The 19,053-nt window shown below is 45.3% G+C and overlaps 1 protein-coding gene across 1 annotated transcript; it reads left to right on the forward strand.

The window, feature by feature from the left end:
- The first annotated feature begins 7,348 nt into the window (after positions 1 to 7,348).
- Positions 7,349 to 13,754, forward strand: CNGA2 (cyclic nucleotide gated channel subunit alpha 2). The gene is made up of 6 exons (XM_043569753.1): positions 7,349 to 7,483; positions 7,698 to 7,790; positions 8,431 to 8,601; positions 9,697 to 9,804; positions 11,449 to 11,555; positions 11,904 to 13,754. The coding sequence occupies exons 1-6, from the start codon at positions 7,374 to 7,376 to the stop codon at positions 13,316 to 13,318; spliced, it is 2,004 nt and encodes a 667-aa protein (XP_043425688.1). The 5' UTR covers positions 7,349 to 7,373; the 3' UTR covers positions 13,319 to 13,754.
- The last annotated feature ends 5,299 nt before the right edge of the window (positions 13,755 to 19,053 follow it).

Here is a 19,053-nt window from a genome sequence, read left to right on the forward strand (position 1 = left end):
AGGATTGAATATCTGAGGCACTAGCTTCTGGCTTGAGACTTGGAGCCCACCTTTCTAGGCTGTCAGTCATGGAAGAATTCCCTTCCTAATCATAGAATAAAAACTCTGGCTGGTATTAACTTGAATCTGAGGCCAAGATGGCCTGGACTGTAAAAGAAGTTGGGATACTTGGTCACCTGGAGGGACTCATGAGATTTCCAGGAAGCGGCACTGGAGTGAGTCTCTCTACTAGCAGTTTCCTCTTCTGAGCTGAGTCTTCTGAGATTCCTCAGAACTTCACTAAGGTTTATGTTTTCTTACCCCTCTCTCCATCTCTTCCTTACTTTCATTCATCAATGTGTATATCAGTGCTTTCCAGGAGCTAGCTTCAGTGCTATGTGGGGATGCAGTGCCTAACAATGCAGATACTGATGCCTGCCCTCAGGCAGTGCACATTCTAGTGCAGGACGGTGTTGACAAGAAGAGTGGCATAGTGTGGATTTCACCCTAAGACTTTGAAAACTTGGTGAGAAGCTGTGCATAGGGAGACTGAGCCTGGACATGCTCTTCAGGAAGAAGCTTGAGTACCAAGCCACACTGAAGGCCAGAAGCTGAAGGCTTGAAGTCTCAGTTGGTCACAAATGTCTTTTGAAAGGCTGATGGTGGTGGTGAATTCAGTGTGATTTGGGATGAGGTGAACTGCTGTTGTCCAAGGGGAGCCAGAGAATGATGTCCAGTTGGAAGTTGGAAGGAAAGCCTGAGAGACAGATTTTGCCTTTATTACTATCAGGTCCTACCTTTATTATTGGACATTTGATTTCAGTTTTACTTTTGTGACTGTACATAATGTGTCTTATTTCTCTGGTTACTTTAAAAATTTTTCCATTATCAATGGATTTGCAGAATTTGATTATAATGTGCCTTGGTATCATTTTCTTGATTTTTCTTGTGCTTAGGTCATTGAGATTTTTGTATCTGTGGGCTTATAGTTTTTCTCAAAATTGAAAAAAAATTGGCCATTATTTCTTCAAATATATATTTTTTTCTCTCTCTCCTTTAGGAACTTCACCAACACCTATATTAAGCCACTTGAAGTTGTCCTACGGCTCATGGACGTTTTGCTCTTTCTTTTCCTGTTTCTCTTTTCTCTTTGTGCTTCATTTTGGACAGTTGATTTTTTAAAATTTTTTAATGTTTATTTATTATTTTGAGAAAGAGAGAGAGAGAGAGAGTGAATGAGAGAAAGAGAGAGACAGAGACAGAGACCAGCAGAGGAGGGCAAAGAGAAAGAGACACACAGAATCTGAAGCAGGCTCAGCTATCAGCTGAGCTATCAGCACAGAGCCTGATGTGGGGCTTGAACTCATGAGCTGTGACATCATGACCTGAGCCAAAATTGGATGCTTAACTGACTGAGCCACCCAGGCATCCCTCATTTTAGATAATTTTATTATGTTAGACAAAATACACTAAACAACATGAAACTTGTTGTCTTCAAGTTTACTAATCTCTTTGCAACATCTGATTGGCAATTAGTTCTATCTAATGTACTTTTCATTTCAGAATTTGTAGTTTTCATCTTTAGAAGTTTGATCTGGGTCTTTTCATATATTCCATACTCTTACCTAACTTTTTCAACATATGGAATATAGTTACTTTAAGTATTTTAATACCCTTGTCTGGTAATTTTACACTTGTATCAGTTCTGGATTTATTTTAATTGGTAGATAATTTCCTCATCATTATTGAGACATTATCTGTATGCTTGGTAATTTTTAAGTGGATGCCACACATTGTGAATTTTACCTTGTTGGATGCTGGATACTTTTTTTTTAATTCTTAAAAATATTTTTGGGTCTTGCTCTGGGATGAAGTTAAGTTATTTGGAAAGGGTTTGATCCTTTTGAGTTTTGCTTTTCAGACTTTTTCAGTGGGACCAGAACAGGGTTCAGTCTAGGAATGAATTATTCTCCATTACAGTATCAGGACCCTTCTGGATACTCTACCCAATACCCCATTAATCATTAGGTTTTCTATTCTAAGCCCTGTGTTAGGGTTGGGAGCTATTACCTCTAATTTTTTGGAATCATTATTTCCCCAGCCATAGATAACTTCCTTCATCATAGGTGTGTGTTAATAAATGGTCAGGTGAATACTTGAAAGGGTCTCTGCACATCTCCAGAATTGTGTCTCTTTGCAGTTCTCTCTTCTCCAGTACTCTGTTCTGCAAACTCTAACTGCCTTGATTTCCTTGGATATTCTCGTCTGTCTTCTCAATCCAAGGAATCTATAAGGCTCCATCTGGGTTTCCTGTCTCTGTGACACAGTCTGGAACCTCTCACAAAAGTAATCTGGGGCAAGTGTAGGGATAATTTTCTTCCTGACTCTTAGTGGTCATTGACCGTTGTTTCCTAATGTCAGCGAGGCAAACTGGAGTTCAGGTGAGAGGCTGGGCTGGTGTTATAAATTTGCAAGTCATCGGAATACAGATGTGTTTAAAGCCACAACCCTGACTGAGGAAATGAAAGAACAGATAAGGGATCCATCCAGAGACTGAGTTCAGGAAACTCCAAACTTTAAAGTTAGGAAAGAGGAAGATGCTTTTATAGGACGCTGTAAGAAGTCGCCAGTGAGGGAGGAGAACAAAGAGAGTGGAACCCCTTATTTCAAGAAAGAGAAAGTAGATAAGATGTGTCAAATGTTGTTGACAAACAGAATAGACATGAATTGAGAAGTGACTCTGAGGATGACTTGTGCTCCTCTCTTACCTTTTATTCTGGGAACAACATTTTCAGAGACTCGGCCAAACTCTCTTTAACCTCAGCACTTATCACAGACCTGATGCACAATAGGTGCCATGGAAATATGCATGGGATAGGTGAGTAAATAAAAGAGTACCAGGCAGCAGTGAGCATTTGAATGAGCCACAAACGGGAAGCTAATCTGCCTTTTTGTCTTGGCTGTATGACTACTTTGTCCCTTCTGTCCCTGGCTTTAGCATCTCTGAAGGAATTGTCCTCAGAATGCTTTCAACCAGGATCCAAGAAACTCCTTGGATCTTGTTTTTCTATAAAAGTTTTGGGTTGGTTGCTCAACTTGTAGGTGACGAGAAAAGAGATCCAGAAGTATATCATGATTGACGTCAGCCTTTTTACAGAATCATTGTGTTACTCTGAAAGCTTTCTTCCTTGGGTGTCCCACTTTCCATCTAGGACCCTACCCATTTCTCTTCCCTTTGCCAGTTACATGGTGTGCTGTCTTTCTTGCCCAGCCTAGTCCTGCCCTCTCACTTACTCAGTTTCTCCTGTGTAACCCTGCAGCAGCCATTGCAAACCTTCTGGTCTCCAGTCTGCATCTACTGTTGCCTGATGCCTCTGAAGATGAAACCTCTTTCATTTCACTGAGAATGTAAGAATTCTCACATGACTGAGCCCCTTAGGGTGTTTCTCACAATATCCCCATCCCCATCTAACCTGTCTGTCTGTCACCTCCTTCCTTCCTAGTCTATTCATTATTGGCCCCTCCCTCTATGTTCTTCATAAGTCTCCCCTTACTCCTCTGGTACCTGGAGCCACCCATTATATCCATCTTTCATGAGCTCCAGCCTTAAATGGAATTGGTCACATGCACAGATACTTTCATTATCTGTTGAATTGTTCTTCAAAAACTTTATACCTGCTTTTTAAAAAATCTCCTTTTAGTGAAAGAATAACAGGAGCAACACAGAGAACCTCTATCTCTCTCCTTTCTCCCTCAGTCAAGCTTCTGGAAAGAGTTAGCTATATTCATATCTTTTCTTTCTCACCTCCTACTACTTACTTATGAAACCCTGCAAAACATGCTGTTTTTTACCACCACTCCCAGAGGCTGCTCTTTTTTTTTTCTTAGAAAATTTAAGTATAGTCGACACACAATGTCGCATTAGTTTCAGGTGTACAACATAGTGAATCAACTTCTCTGTCATGCTGTGCTCACCACAAGTGTAGCTACAATATGTCACCTTGCAACACGATTACAATATCATTGACTATATTCTCCACACTGTACCTTTATTTATCCTTGTTATGCATTAATTCCATAAGTGGAAGCCTGTATTTTCCACTCCCTTTCACCTGTTTTTCCCATCTCCCCACCAACAAACAAAAAGTAGAATCAAACCTACAAATACAGAGAATAATCTAATGACTGCCAGAGGAGAGGGAGGCAGAAGGTTGGAGGCTGCTCTTGCTTGAGGCAGTAGACAAAGACAGGCCCCACAGGCAATCCTGCTCTTCTTGATGCAAGGGTGGGCTCCTGAAGCCTCCTCCCTTCCTGAAAATCTCCCTTCTTTGGGGCTTGTCCTCAGTCACTCCCACTCTTTCAGCTCCTTGGGTCACCTTTCACCTTTACAGGTCCTCAGAACTCCTCTCCACTTCCTTCTATGCTCTCATCCCCTTGGAGAGCTTTAACTCCTAGCAAACCCTGATAGTGTCCATGTCTTCCCTCCAGTCCAGAGCCTGGTGAGGATTGGGCCAGTCAGAGTCTGATGCAGCAGGTCTAGAGAGCAATAGTGAAGACTTGAGACCAGGCCAGTGCCTTGGGAATGGAAGACAGTGGATGGACAGATTGTTGACACTTCGGGGGTTCTTTTGACTGAGGATAGAGACTCTCTTGATGTGATGATGGAAGGAAACAAGGAGTTATGGTTGACATCCAAGTTTCTGGTTTGGATGACTGGGTAGAAGGCAGGCCCCTTTATGAGATGGGTAACCTGGAGAAACCAATTTGTAGACAAAGGTGTCAAGTTTAGTTTCAGCTATGTTGCATTTAATGTGCCTCAAAGGAGATTTCTACCAGGCAGCTGGTGATATGGGTGGGTAGCTTTGGAGAGACGCCTGGGTTCTGATCTTGCTTTGGGACATGATGGTAAATGAAGCCTTAGGACTAGATGAAATTTTTGGAGAGTGTGAGGATGAGAACCAGTGGCCTAGCTGCCTACAGGGTAAGGGGATTGCTGCCTGCCTTTGTTCCCTGCCAAGCAGCCTGAAAGGGTGGTTCTGATGAATAAAAGTGTGTGTGGCAGGGCAGCTGCTGGGAAACCAGACTGAAGGAAGGGTCTGTTCCCAGCAGAGAGGGAATAGAAATCATGGGATAGGAATCTGTCTTGGTGCTAGGACCTTAGAGAGGGCATAAATTTTATGTGCCCCCAGAGCTGTCCCTTTTGTGGGCTGAGAGCCACTGCTATTAGGGATGATTAGTAAGTGAGGAAGAGGTCCAACTGTGACAGGCAGCACCTGCACTAGATGTTTATCAGTGAGAGGCTGTCCTTAGTCCTCTGCTTGGTGTTTGCAGCCTCCCTGGGCTGGCTTGACCTCCTCTGCTCACTCTCCACTCTGGGTCTAGCCCCCTCACACCAGTGTACTTTCCATGCTGGTACATGGAAAGTACAATGGATTTGCCTTGCAATGGATTTGCCCTTTACTGCCCCACTTGTACCCCTGCTGTTCATTCACTAAACAGTGCTCTACCGAGGCCCACTCTGATCAGTGTGAATGGCATCAACTTTGTTTGCATTGCCTGGAACTTTCTGTCTCCATGGTCTGCTGCCTCTAGGGTCCAAGCAGGGACTCAGAGATGCTGCTTCCTATTCCTCAGGTGCCCTCATTAGCATCCCAGTGCAGTAGTCCTACAGAGAGCACCAGGGGAGCAGCTTTGAGGCTGCTTGTTATTACCACTCACCACGGAGCTTGATGTACCTGCCATCACCATGGTGACGGCTTCAGACGCTGGAACAGGTGGATGGGGAGGGGGAGATGAAAAGGTGGGGAGTGGCAGGGTTTCAGCAGTAGGGGCCATAGGTAACCTGGGGAGTGTGCTGACCATTTATGATCAAAATCTGGTGGGGCATGCCGACCAGCCTGAGCAGAGAAGAGCTGCCCTGAGTCTCTCTTGCCCCAACCCCCCTGATCCCATGCCAGGAAATACTGCAGAATACAATCTCCTGTCTCTCTTCTGGATTTTCCCTCTCAGGCTCCTTGTTCTTAGTCTATTTTGTGGATACCTCCTCCTCTACTCATATCTTAAATGTTAGGGTTCTCCAGAGCTCTGAACTGGTCCCTCACTCTGTATTCTCTTTTTGTGTGATTCCACCCACTTGCTCTCCCATCCATCTCTGAGTCCTGCCTTTTCTCCCTCCTGAGTAGTTTTACACTCTACTCACCTCAGGCTCTCTTGGCACCATCTTCTTCAGCTTTCTCTCTACCACCTTGCCTTCAATCTTGTTCCCCATTTAATCCAGTCTCTACCTAGCAGCCAGAGGATATTTCTAGAATATAATGCTGCTCTACCTATGCTACTTCTCAGCTCTTCCAAGGCTCCCTGTAGCCCAAAGGAGAGAGTCCTGCCTGGTACCACTGCCTATGGAGCCCATGGAGCTCATGGAGCCTATGGGAGCTCTCCCTTCTCTCCTTTTCATTCCCTGCTCGACACACAGAGCTCCTCTTTGTTTCTCAGCTTGTGCGACATTACTTGGAATGTGTGCTAGAAAGAATATAACTGGAGCTGAAAGGAGGATCCCCAGAGACAGTACCCCTGGTTGAAAGAGTCAATGAAAAATGGACTCCCACCTGAGGAGCATGAGTTTTAACGTGGTCTTGGGTCAGGAGAGTCAGAGAGCCAGGGGAGGTGGCAGCTGTTTTGGGCCAAGGAGATACATCTCATTCCATGGGGCAGGAGTTTTGGGGCAGTGGCTGGTTTGGAGGTGCTCAGCAGTGTAAGCATGCGCAAGACATCTGCAAAGCCAAAGCACCAGAAGATGTCTTAGATAGTTTTTATCTATTTTTTTGTTTATTTTATTTTATTTTATTTTGGAGAGAAAGGGGAAGAGGAGAGAGAGAGAGAGAGAGAGAGAGAGAGAGAGAGAGAGAGAGAAGGAAAGGAATCCCAAACAGGCTCCATGCTGTCAGCACTGAGCCAGACATGGGGCTCAATATCACGAACCGTGACATGACTTAAGCCAAAATCAAGGGTTGGATGCTTAACTGACTAGGCCACTCAGGCACCGCTGTTTTGTTCCATTTTAGCATTGATACTCAATTTATCAAAAAATTCACTGCAGTAAAAGAAAAATAAACACATTTTGCGATTTACTCCTGTTTCCTTTTAAATTACCGGGCATGGTGGGGACAGAACCATCACCTTTTGGTGTTTAGAACCTGGTACTTAGGCAGTGCTGGATCCCCCTGTCCTGCATTGCCATAGCAGTACCCAGGAATGCTGAGGTTTGCCTGGTGAGCCCTGGTTCTGTTCTCACTGCTCACCTGCAACTCTTCTACTTTATATGGTATCTAAGATTGTCTGTGAGCTTCCTCTTGGCCATCTCTCTAGCAGGTGAGGATATCAGTCATACATGGAGGATGACAGAAAAATCAAATGGTGTGAAGAGTTCCCCAGCCAATAACCACAACTTCCATGCACCTCCTGCCATCAAGGCCAATGGCAAAGATGACAACAGGACAAACAGCAGGTGAATTTATTGGATTGGATCGTTTCAGAGAGGACCTGGAGGCTTCTCCTTTCTCCCAGCTTTGCCTTACTGCCACAGAGCAAACAATCTTTGGCTTAAAGTTACCCTCTAAAGGGACCATGGGATTTCTAAGCACCTTCCAGGAGATAAAAGTATAATAGGAGACAAAGTATGCCCAGAGAAACCTTGGTCAACTCTGCTCCTTCCTCTACAGGCCACAATCTACAGCTGATGATGACACCTCCTCAGAACTGCAGAGGCTGGCGGAGATGGATGCCCCCCAGCGGGGGAGGGGTGGCTTCCGCAGGTGGGTTCCACCACTGCCCTCCTGCTACCTGTTCTTGCCCATGGGGCCTATCAGAGTGGTTACCATGAGTCTCTTTGTCTCACTCCAACTGAGCCTTTCTGCCAAGATCCCTAGGAAGCAGTTTTCTTCTGAGGAGGCTCCTGTGAGCAAGCTAGAAGTGGTCAGTGGATCATTCCCTTTAGAATTGTCTGTCTCCTAATTGAGAGAAGGGGGGGGATCTTTTCCAGCAAAAGGGTCTAAGTAGAGGACCTTGAGATCTGCAGCCCAGAGTCATAAGGCTCCATAGGGAAATCAAGAAACTTAGGCCAATCTTCCTCCTGGCCTGTCCTCCATTAGCACAATCTTTATCTTGCTCGAAACCACCTATTTGTTCTTCATAAGCAACTGACATGGCACCTCCTACAGGGAGTCTTCTCAGAGCTATCCCTTACCCCTCAGGCTGCATTCAGAGACATACCTGAACTCCTCTCTGCCCTCAGTGCTGGCCCCCTTCCCAACTCTTAGCATGGGGGACATCATAGACTGGCCTGTTTCCAGGGTCTCCTCTCCATCTCCCTCAACAGATAGTGAGCTCTTGGGCCCGGGTCCTTTCTGAACAGTATGATTCTCCTCTCTGGCTCATGCTCCCTGTCATCTCTAGGATTGTCCGCTTGGTGGGGATCATCAGAGAGTGGGCCAACAAGAATTTCCGTGAGGAGGAACCTCGACCTGACTCATTCCTGGAACGTTTCCGTGGGCCTGAGCTCCAGACCGTGACAACACAGCAAGACGATGGCAAAGGCAACAAGGACGGCGAGGGCGAGGGCACCAAGTATAGTTTTCCAGCTTTTGGGACTGGAGGGACTCCCAAGCATGCAATTGTAGGGTTTGGTGACCTTTCTTATGCCATCACCAGGGACAGACTGGGGTCTATACCAAACCCTGCCATGACAGGTAAAGGAGTTGGCAGAGGAGACCTGCTATGGTTTTAACTCCAGTACATTTCCATTTTCCTTGTTCACAAACTTTCCAACTTCCAGGGGCCAATTGCTATGGGAGCCCCTGGTGGCTTTTCTTCCCTTAGCTGCCCTTTTTCATATGTCCTCTTGCTGCTAATGAGGCAAATAGCAAGGGCACCTAAATATGTACCAGCCCCTCTCAGTTTCAGCAGTCAGTAAATGCAGAGAAGGGTGAAACTGGGGAGTGCTGCTGAGAGTATGACCACACCAGTGCCAATGTAGGTACAGAGGTGGGCCTTTGGAGAGGCCATACTGGGGGATAACTGGCTAAGGAAGGCCTGGAACAACTGCACAGGAAGGAGTAGGGAGGGCAGAGAGGTGGAACCAGAGGGTCTATTCTTTGAGGAATGAGTAGGCAACTGGGGATGTCTGGCCAAGCCGGCATTCCACAATTCTGGCCAGTGGAGGAAAAGAGCTTTTGCCAAGACAGGACGTAGCTTCTGGGAAAGTGATTTGGGAGCTGGAGGCCAGAGACCAAACAAGGAGAGTGGGGTGGGCAGGACGCACATGGCACTCACTTGCTTGGAATTCCTCTTTCTTCCCAGGAGGGATCCCTGAGCCCTCATTACCATCCTGTGGAAGTCCCTCCCTAGGTCCTGAGGCCAACCCCAATAAAGACACTGCCCCTTGCCTTGCCCTCTGAGCAAGGAGTCTCCATAAGTCATTGGAGCCAATGGGCCTATGCGGGGTTAAAATAGGAAGAAGGGTGACTCTTATCTATGTGACCTCTACTCAGATGCCCAGTACCAAGTTGTGGCTTTCTGAAAATGAGGCCCTGAGCCAACTCAGTCCTTACTCTGTACATCCTCATAAGTGTTACTTTTTAAGGGACCCCTAGCCTCTGGGAGCTGGGGTGCTGCCACACTGGGGACCTAGTCCCCAAGCCTGGCCTCTGTCTGTCTCCTCAGGAAGAAATTTGAACTATTTGTCTTGGACCCAGCTGGGGACTGGTACTACCGCTGGCTATTTGTCATTGCTATGCTTGTCCTCTACAATTGGTGTCTGCTGGTGGCCAGGTGAGCAGGGAGGGATCTGGGAGGGGGTGGCCAAAGAAGCCCAGGGCACAGGCTTTGGGTTTGAGAGAATACCAGTCTCAGCTATGGACGCAGAGCTCATTCCAGCTCAGCCTTCTTTCTGAATTTTCTGCTTGCCAATGGCACCTCCCTCTGCCCTATTAACCCTCAATGCCCCCTCCCACCTTCCAGTTTAATATGCTACTAAAGCTTCGCCTCTATCCTTTTCCTGGTATCCATAATCTGTTCCTACTTCTCCATCCACACCAACACTGTCCTTGGCAAGGCCACCCTCCTTTCTCCCTGGGACAAGTACAACAGCCTTGCACCCATTTCTTTCGGTCACTCTTGTCCCCTCTAATGCATCCTTCACACTTGCAACTAGTATGCTTTGTATAAACTGGGATTTGATTGTCAGTCATTCCTCACAAACCCTTCAATTGTCCCTTATTGCTGACAGGATGAAGTTCAAGCCCTCAATGTAGCCTTCAAGGCCCTCTGGACCTGGCCTTCTCACTAGCTCTACCTTCTGGACAACTCCCAGCCCTAGCATTCTCTACTCTTGGATAATAACATGTTCTTGCCTCAAGAGAAAATTCCCTCTCCCTATTTTTAGCCTATGGAGATTCTTCTCACAATTTCAGTTCCAAAGCCACTCTCTACAGGTAGCTTTCCCATTCCACCCCATCCCCCACTTCAGTTATTCATTCAGCAAGGATTTGACTGAACATCCATCAGGTCACTGCTGTCTTGGAGCTCTCAGGCTAGTGGGAGACACTGGCAGCAAATATGAACAAAACAAATGCCCAAGAGACTTGAGGTTGGTGAAAGAAACTTTCTGGGAAGGAGGAACAAGTATCAAAACCTTGTCTGAGGATGGCCTAGTGTGGCTGGAGGACTCCAAGTGAGCATGAGGCAGTCACAGGACTATTCTGTAGGCTTTGTGCAGCAGAGGAGGGGGTTGGGCTTTTATGTGAAATGCGACCAAATAGTTAGAATTAACTGCTTTTCCCTTTGACTAATACAATCATTGGGCCATCATCCTGGGTTCTATCTCATATTATGTCCATATCCTAGGTCTCTACCCATTCAGTCACCAAGTCTTGTTAATTCCTCTTAAAACTGTCCTGCATCCTCCAACCTTTCTTCATTACCACTACCTTTAGGCTAAGCCCAACTACTATCTTCTCTCTGACATGGATTGGCCAGTGCTCTGTATTGGGCTTTCAGTAGGTGTATGTTGAAAAGATGGGCATGGAGGCTATTCAGCTGTGTATTATAATTCATACTTCCAATGACTCATTTTTCATTTAACTCACACTTGTCAAATCCTGGTGCTCTGGGCTAGAGCATGGGGCATGCAGTAATGACTCACAGGTAGTCTCTGTCTTCTTGGCATTCATGGTTCAGTGGATGAGACAGACAAGTAATGGTCAGTGTAGATGTTTATTTAGGAATATCTATGCAATAATAAGAGTTGGAGTAAAAGTTGCTTGTCATTAAGTTTCTGCATGACACCAGACTGACTGTGAATCATCAGCATCCTGGTAGCCATCCCAAAACCTGCAGTCAGTGGGCACTCAGTTTGAGGCCTCCAGGGATCCTTGACTGGCTTTGAGGGTGAAGTCCAGTCCTGTCTTCCTACAGAGCCTGCTTCAGTGACCTACAGAAAACCTATTACCTAGTGTGGCTAGTGCTGGACTACTTCTCAGATGTGGTGTACATTGCGGACCTCTTCATCCGACTGCGCACAGGTAAGTGAATAACTGTGATGCACAGGCAGGAGCATGACCCATAGGTCCAAAATCCTGAGTCCACATTTTCAAGAAGCTCTCTTGACACAGTGTTAGACTCAACTGCCTGGCTGGGACTCGGGTTGGTGTCTGCTCCTCTTTGAATCTTACAGTCCCCATGTGCCTAGTGAGGTTTAGACCTTGGGATCATCTCTTGGGGTCCTTCATGCTAGCTTTGCTATGTGAATTTCCTATACCTCTCTTTAGGAATGAGGGTTGAATGCGCAGTTTCTCCCTTGCTGAACATTAACCAATTAGGAAGGACAAGCTTGAGAGCAGAGCTGATATACTGATTTGCATCTCTACTAGGCTTTCTGGAGCAGGGGCTGCTGGTCAAAGATCCAAAGAAGTTGCGGGACAACTATATCCACACCCTACAGTTCAAGCTGGATGTAGCTTCTATCATTCCAACGGATCTGATCTATTTTGCTGTGGGCATCCACAGCCCTGAGCTGCGTTTTAACCGCCTGCTACACTTTGCCCGCATGTTTGAATTCTTTGACCGCACTGAGACACGCACCAGCTACCCCAACATCTTCCGAATCAGCAACTTGGTCCTTTACATCTTGGTCATCATCCACTGGAATGCCTGCATCTACTATGCCATCTCCAAGTCCATTGGCTTTGGAGTTGACACTTGGGTTTATCCCAATATCACTGACCCTGAGTATGGTTACCTGGCTAGGGAATACATCTACTGCCTTTACTGGTCTACACTGACACTCACCACCATTGGGGAGACACCACCTCCTGTAAAGGATGAGGAGTACTTATTTGTCATTTTTGACTTCCTGATTGGTGTCCTCATCTTTGCCACCATTGTGGGGAATGTGGGCTCTATGATCTCCAACATGAATGCCACTCGGGCTGAATTCCAGGCCAAGATTGATGCTGTCAAACATTACATGCAGTTCCGAAAGGTCAGTAAGGATATGGAAGCCAAGGTCATTAAGTGGTTTGACTACCTGTGGACCAATAAGAAGAGTGTGGATGAGCGGGAAGTTCTCAAGAACTTGCCAGCAAAGCTGAGGGCTGAGATAGCCATCAATGTCCATCTATCCACCCTCAAAAAAGTGCGCATCTTCCAGGATTGTGAGGCTGGCCTGCTGGTGGAGCTGGTATTGAAGCTTCGTCCTCAGGTCTTCAGCCCTGGGGATTATATTTGCCGCAAGGGTGATATTGGCAAGGAGATGTACATAATCAAGGAGGGCAAGTTGGCAGTAGTGGCTGATGATGGTGTTACTCAATATGCCCTGCTCTCAGCCGGGAGTTGCTTTGGAGAGATCAGTATCCTTAACATTAAGGGCAGCAAAATGGGAAATCGACGCACAGCCAATATCCGCAGCCTTGGTTACTCAGATCTCTTTTGCTTATCCAAGGATGATCTTATGGAAGCTGTGACTGAGTACCCTGATGCCAAGAAGGTCTTGGAGGAGAGGGGCCGGGAGATCTTGATAAAGGAGGGACTGCTAGATGAGAATGAGGTGGCAGCCAGCATGGAGGTAGACGTGCAGGAGAAACTAGAGCAGCTGGAGACAAACATGGAGACCTTGCACACTCGCTTTGGCCGCCTGCTGGCTGAGTACACGGGAGCCCAGCAGAAACTTAAGCAGCGCATCACCATTCTGGAAACCAAGATGAAGCAGAACAATGAAGATGATTACCATGATTACCTGTCAGATGGGATGAATAGCCCTGAGCCAGCTGCTGTTGATAAGCCATAAGGTCTTGGGCCCAACTGCCTTAGCAGCCTTGTCCTTGACCCCAGGAACTAGAAGAGCTGTGTAGGTGTCCATATTTGTATGCATTACCCTCTTGAATTCTCCCCAAAGCCTCTCTGTCCTAGGTTTTTGGCTCAATCATCTAGGAGCCCTCCTCCAGGTCCAGCTAATAGCCAAGCTTATGCACAAAGTAGACCATGTTGGCTCAGTTTCCAGGAGCTTTAGCTTGTCCAAGTCTGAGGAAGAAAGAGAGGAGCATCTGAACTGTCTTCAAGGGGTCTGTCCTAGGGCTGGAAGCCTGGGCAATGATCTGTTCTGAAGAAGCAAATCTGCAGGACAGTGTGTACCCTAATGTGAAACTGCCCTCTCTCCCGGGTCCTTTGCACATAGCCACTTCCCATTTGGTTCTGGCCCTTGCTTTTCTAATATGTGTTGTGAATATCCCCATTTTCCTGCACATGTTTGTAGTTCAATAAATGACTACAGACAGCACAGGTACCCAGTGTCTGTATCCCAAGGCAAGGAAAGGAGGGGGGCAGGTAGAAGAGTGTTCTCTTAGGGGTGCCACTCCATCAGGCACTCCAAGTCCTAGTCTGTCCATCCATTTTAATGTTGCCATCCAGGAGTAAGGTCTCTGCAGGCTTCTCTGGACCAGGGAGATGATTATTCTCCTTGTTTCTGGTCCATTCCAAGGCAGGGAGTGAGGAGCAAGGAAATGCCACCTGGAGAAGGAGGTGGGTGGGAGCTCTGGCGATCACCCCTCTATACAGAACATTACTGAAGAGGCCCTGAGGCTGGCAGTGTGTGGGAGGCTCTTCAAGTTCATATCTGCAGTAGAGGTGCTTATAAGTTAATAAATTAATTTAAACTAGTGGTTATTGCTCAACTCTGCTATTCACATTCTTTCCTTTTCTCCCCTCTTTTTTCCTCTTATCCAGGACTCACCCTGCCTGGAACACTCTCTCTGCTGTCTTCTGCTGTCTATCTAAGCCCGACTTGTCCTTCAGGACTCAGCTCAGGCACCACCTTCTCCGAGAAAGCTCCCACATATGCAGTCAATCATCCCCTCTCTAGGCTCCCACAGCACTTGCTAGTCTGTGTCCTGGCTATTTGCTGTATGGTTGTTTTTCTGGTTTCCCTTCCAGACTGTGGGCTCTTTGAGGGCAGGGCCAAGACACTGTCCTTCACTGCTCTGTCTTCAGCCTTGAGGACATGCCTCGCCCAGGTCAGGCTTTCAGAAAATGTTTAATTACTGGGGCAGTAAGTGAACACACTGAAACTCTTAAGTTTCCATTTGCCAGTATCCAGGTCTTGACAGAAACACTACGTCTGGTGATTCATGGACGATCTTCTGGAGAAGCAGATATTTGAGTGGGTACCACTTGACCAGGAATCCAAAGGACAAGTGCTAATTAGTGAGCAAGAAGCTCTAGATGCAGATTTAGATGCCTTTGTGTACACCACTTATCTCTATCATCTACCTACCTATCTTTCTGCCTATTTGTCATCTATCTCTCTATGTCTCTATTTCTCTATCTACTAATCATGGTACAATACATATCAAATTTACCATCTTAACTATTTTTAAGTGTACAATTTTATAGTGTTAAGTACATTCACATTGTTGTGAAACAAATTTCCAGAATGTTTCAGCTTCCCAAACTGAAACTTTCTCCTCATTAAACAAAACTTCCCATAGTCTCTCCCTGCTAGCCCTTAGCAACCATCATTTTAATTTCTGTTTCTATTACTTGATTACTTTAGATACCTCATACAAGCAGAACTATACAGTATCTATCCTTTAGTGACAGGCTTATTTCATTTAGCATAATGTCCTTAAAGTTCATCTATGTTGTAGCATGTGTCAGAATTTCCTTCCTTTTTTAAGCTGAATAATACTCCATTGTATAGATAGAGCAAATTTTGTTTTTCCATTCATCTATCAATGGACACTTGGGTTGTTTCCATCTTTTGGCTACTGTGAATAATGCTGCTATGCACATGAGTACACAAGTGTCTGCCCAATTTCTTTTTTTCATTTCTTTTGAGACTATAACCAGAAGTAGAATTGCTGCATCATATAGTAATCCTATTTTTGTAGTTTTTTGAGGGCCCATCATACTGTCTCCCATAGAAACTGCACCATTTTACATTCCCAGTAACAGCACACAAGGATTTTAACTTCTTTACATCCTCACGAATACTTGTTTCCTGTTTTTTTTTTTTTTAACAGTAGCCATACTGATGGGTGTGGGGTGGTATCTCATTGTAGTCGTATATTCATTTCCCTTGTAAATAGTGATGTTGAGCATCTCTTTATGTGTTTGTTAGCCATTTGTTTATCTTTTTGGAGAAATGTCTATTTAGTCTTTTGCAAATTTTTCAGTCATGTTGTTTGTTTTTTTAAATGTTGAGTTGTAGGAGTTCTTTATATACTCGTGATGTTAACAGATATCAGATATATGATTTGCAATTCTTCCCCCCATTCCATAGGTTGCTTTTTAACTGTTGATTGTACATTTTTATACACAGACGTGTTTAATTTTGATGTAGTCCAATTTGCCTGGATGTAGGTGTCATCATTGATTTTCATTGGAATTCGTTCTTCTAGCCAGAATTATTTTACATTTAATGTACTTTCTTGGCCTCTTCCCTACCTTATAGTAACAAATCTTAACCAGGGGCAGACTCACTTGGAGGGATCTATAACCCATCTTACCCATGCTTAGACTTGGTCCTTGAGAGTGGGAGCAGTAGGGAGGCGGCATTCATGATTGAACAGCATTCTGTGTATGCTTCCCCTTTGGGTGCTGGGCTGAAAGAAAAGCTCTAACTAAGCCCCTTCACTTCAAGACAGACTGAGCCCCCAGGAAGTGGAGTCCTTGGGGAGCCAACCAGTTGCTTGCCCAGATGCTTATAGATAAGGCTACATGAAGGAGTTAAGTTTCCCTACATGCTGGAAGCCAGAGTGGTATTAGTTTTGTTGCCCTAGAATGGCACTGGGCCCAGAATAAGGGGGAAGACTGCATTGAAAAACGTTTCCTTGGTTATAGTAATAAATCTGCAGTCTTTCTCCCTAGAATGTGGTTTACCTTCTGTCCAGCCCCCACGGGTGCCTGATTTCACATCATCAACCTGGCAGACATTGAATCTTGGACCTGGTTTTCCCCAGTGCAAAGCAGCTGACTCATGTGGGTCATGTGGGGAACCCACTGTGTTGAGATGCAGGATTCAGGGCTCTGCTCCCACCCTCTCCCCAGACATCTTTGAATTGAATCACCCATGAGCTTTTGTGGTTCCTTGAATGTCTACATTCTCTTAGGCTTCTAGGACTTTTCTCATGCTGTTCCCTTTGCCTGGATCACTCTTCTGATTTTTCTTCCTCTGATACTCAGTTCGCAGGCTTACCAGAGCCTTCTATGTGAGACTTTCTTGCATACTGGACTGTGAAGGTCTGTTTAGCAATTGGTCTCTTCTCATCTAAACACACTTTGCTCATTGAGAAAAAGATGAAAGAGTGACAGAAAGAATATCCATGCAGCTCAGGGTGTATGTGTGTGTGTGTGTGTGCCATGCAGCTCTAGGTGTGTGTGTGTGTGTGTGTACATGCACACATGTGTGTGCAAACACACACCTGTGTGAGTATCTGGATGTCAGCCTAGACAGACAGTGTCTGTGTCTGTGCCCCGTCCCAGTCCCCTCCTTGGTTGTTTTCTGCAAAAGCATGACTCTTTCCTGGCCATTTCTGGCTACCACCCCCACTTCTCTCCCATACCTGGGTGTAATATAAGAACTGAAGTACATTTTCCATTATGTGTTGTATTTATTCAGCACAGTTTGATGTTCCCTGCTCTTAATTTTAAAATATTTATATTGGAATGTTTTTTATTTTCCTCTGAAAATACCCACTTAAGGTAAATTGTCCTATTTGTATATAGCCACCAATGTGCTTTTCTTTGCATTGGTGACCTTCTGTAGAAAACAAAAGTCCCTGCTCCCACCCATCACTCTCCTTCCCCTCTTGGTCTGACCTTTGGTGGTTTCAGCCTGGCTTGCAGACTGCTGCTCCCAACTCAGCCCAGCCTGAGTCCCAGCCTCAGCAGCACATATCTGTTCCTTAGTCTTGAGCCTAAAGCTAATCTGACCTCTTCCTCCTTCCTTGAAAGGAGGCGGAAGTAGAGGGTCCCCTACTGAGTAGCCTGAAAACAAGAGCTCAGAAGCCCCCAGTGCACAGAGCCAGAAAACCCAGCCACCAGAGGGCGCATGGACCTAAGAAAAGGGTGGTGGGCTCTGCTCAATGAAATCTCTCCCCACCCCCCCCATCTAGCAGAGGGCAGAGCAGGGCTTACTGAGGCAGTTAGGTATCTACCCTCAAGGCTTCACTGTGCTGTCGGACCAGGTCTTCCTCTCTGAATGCCTCACTGCAATCCCTTCAAACGCCCTCAGAGGCTCCTGGGTGTCAAAGCCAATGGCTCAATTCAAGTCTGTGTATGCTAGGTGCCCAGATTCTGCTGAGGGTTGGGTATGAAGGAAATGTCAGGGTTGAACTTCAAGGGAATCTGGGAACTATGTTTGTAATTATTGATTTTAACGTGTATTGAGCAAAAAACACCAGTAGGTCTGTAAAACCCTTGATGTTATTGCACCCCAATGTTTATAGCAGCACTATCAACAATAGCTAAAGTATGGAAAGAGCCCAAATGCCCATCAACAGATGAATGGATAAAGAAGATGTGGTACACACACACACACACACACACACACACAATGGAGTATTACTCAACAATCAAAAAGAATGAAATCTTGTCATTTGCAACTATGTGGATGGAATTGGAGGGTATTATGCTAAGCAAAATTCATCAGAGAAAGACAAATATTGTATGACTTCACTCATATGAGGAATTTAAGATACAAAACAGATGAACATAAGGGAAGGGAAGCAAAAATAATATAAACAGGGAAGGGGACAAAATATAAAAGACTCTTAAATATAGAGAATAAACTGAGGGTTGCTGGAGGGATCATGAGTATGGGGATGGGCTAAATGGGTAAGGCACATTAAGGAGGATACTTGCTGGGATGAGCATAGCAGATGAATCACTGGAATCTACTCCTGAAATAATTGTTGTACTATATGCTAACTTGGATGTAAATTTAAAAATTAATTAATTAATTAAAAAATCCCTTGATGTTATGAATATTATTGCTTAGCATGGAGCTAAAGGAAAAAGTGAGCTGATTTAAGGTTGATTTAAAGAAAATGATTATATGAATAACTCTTCCAATAGCACATGAAGGTAGTGACCAGATAATGGTGAATATCCAAATGCCTACCAGATGCCACTAAGACATTTCAAAATCAACACCATCATAATTTACCTTTTGATTGTTTTTCTCCCAAACCAGCTGCATCCAATCCTCCCCATGTCAGTAATGGTTTATCCACCCTTTCAGTTGCTCAGGCCAAAACACTTTAACCTATCCTGGATTTACCTCTTTCCTTCATCCACTATATCCAACCAGTCAGGAAATAGTCTCTGCTTAACTTTCAATGTAAAGTCAGAATCCACACACCTCTCCCACCTCCACTGGTCCCACTGTGGGCCAGACCACCATAAGTTCTCTTCCAGATACCTGCAGTTGTCTTCAGACTAGTGTCCTTGCTTCTACCTTGTCTCCCTAAAATCCTCTCCACTTACCTGCTTAAAACTTCCCAGTGACTTCCCATTATTCCTATA

This window comes from Prionailurus bengalensis, chromosome X, assembly GCF_016509475.1.
Source record: "Prionailurus bengalensis isolate Pbe53 chromosome X, Fcat_Pben_1.1_paternal_pri, whole genome shotgun sequence".
NCBI lineage: Eukaryota > Metazoa > Chordata > Mammalia > Carnivora > Felidae > Prionailurus > Prionailurus bengalensis.

What these genes read in the sequence shown, in the direction of transcription:
- CNGA2 (XM_043569753.1), top strand. Translation starts at nt 7,374, where the DNA reads ATGACAGAAAAATCAAATGGTGTGAAGAGTTCCCCAGCCAATAACCAC. An exon ending in GGCGAGGGCGAGGGCACCAA is followed by an intron (nt 8,602 to 9,696) that starts GTATAGTTTTCC and finishes CTGTCTCCTCAG; the next exon opens with GAAGAAATTTGAACTATTTG. An exon ending in TGGTGTCTGCTGGTGGCCAG is followed by an intron (nt 9,805 to 11,448) that starts GTGAGCAGGGAG and finishes GTCTTCCTACAG; the next exon opens with AGCCTGCTTCAGTGACCTAC.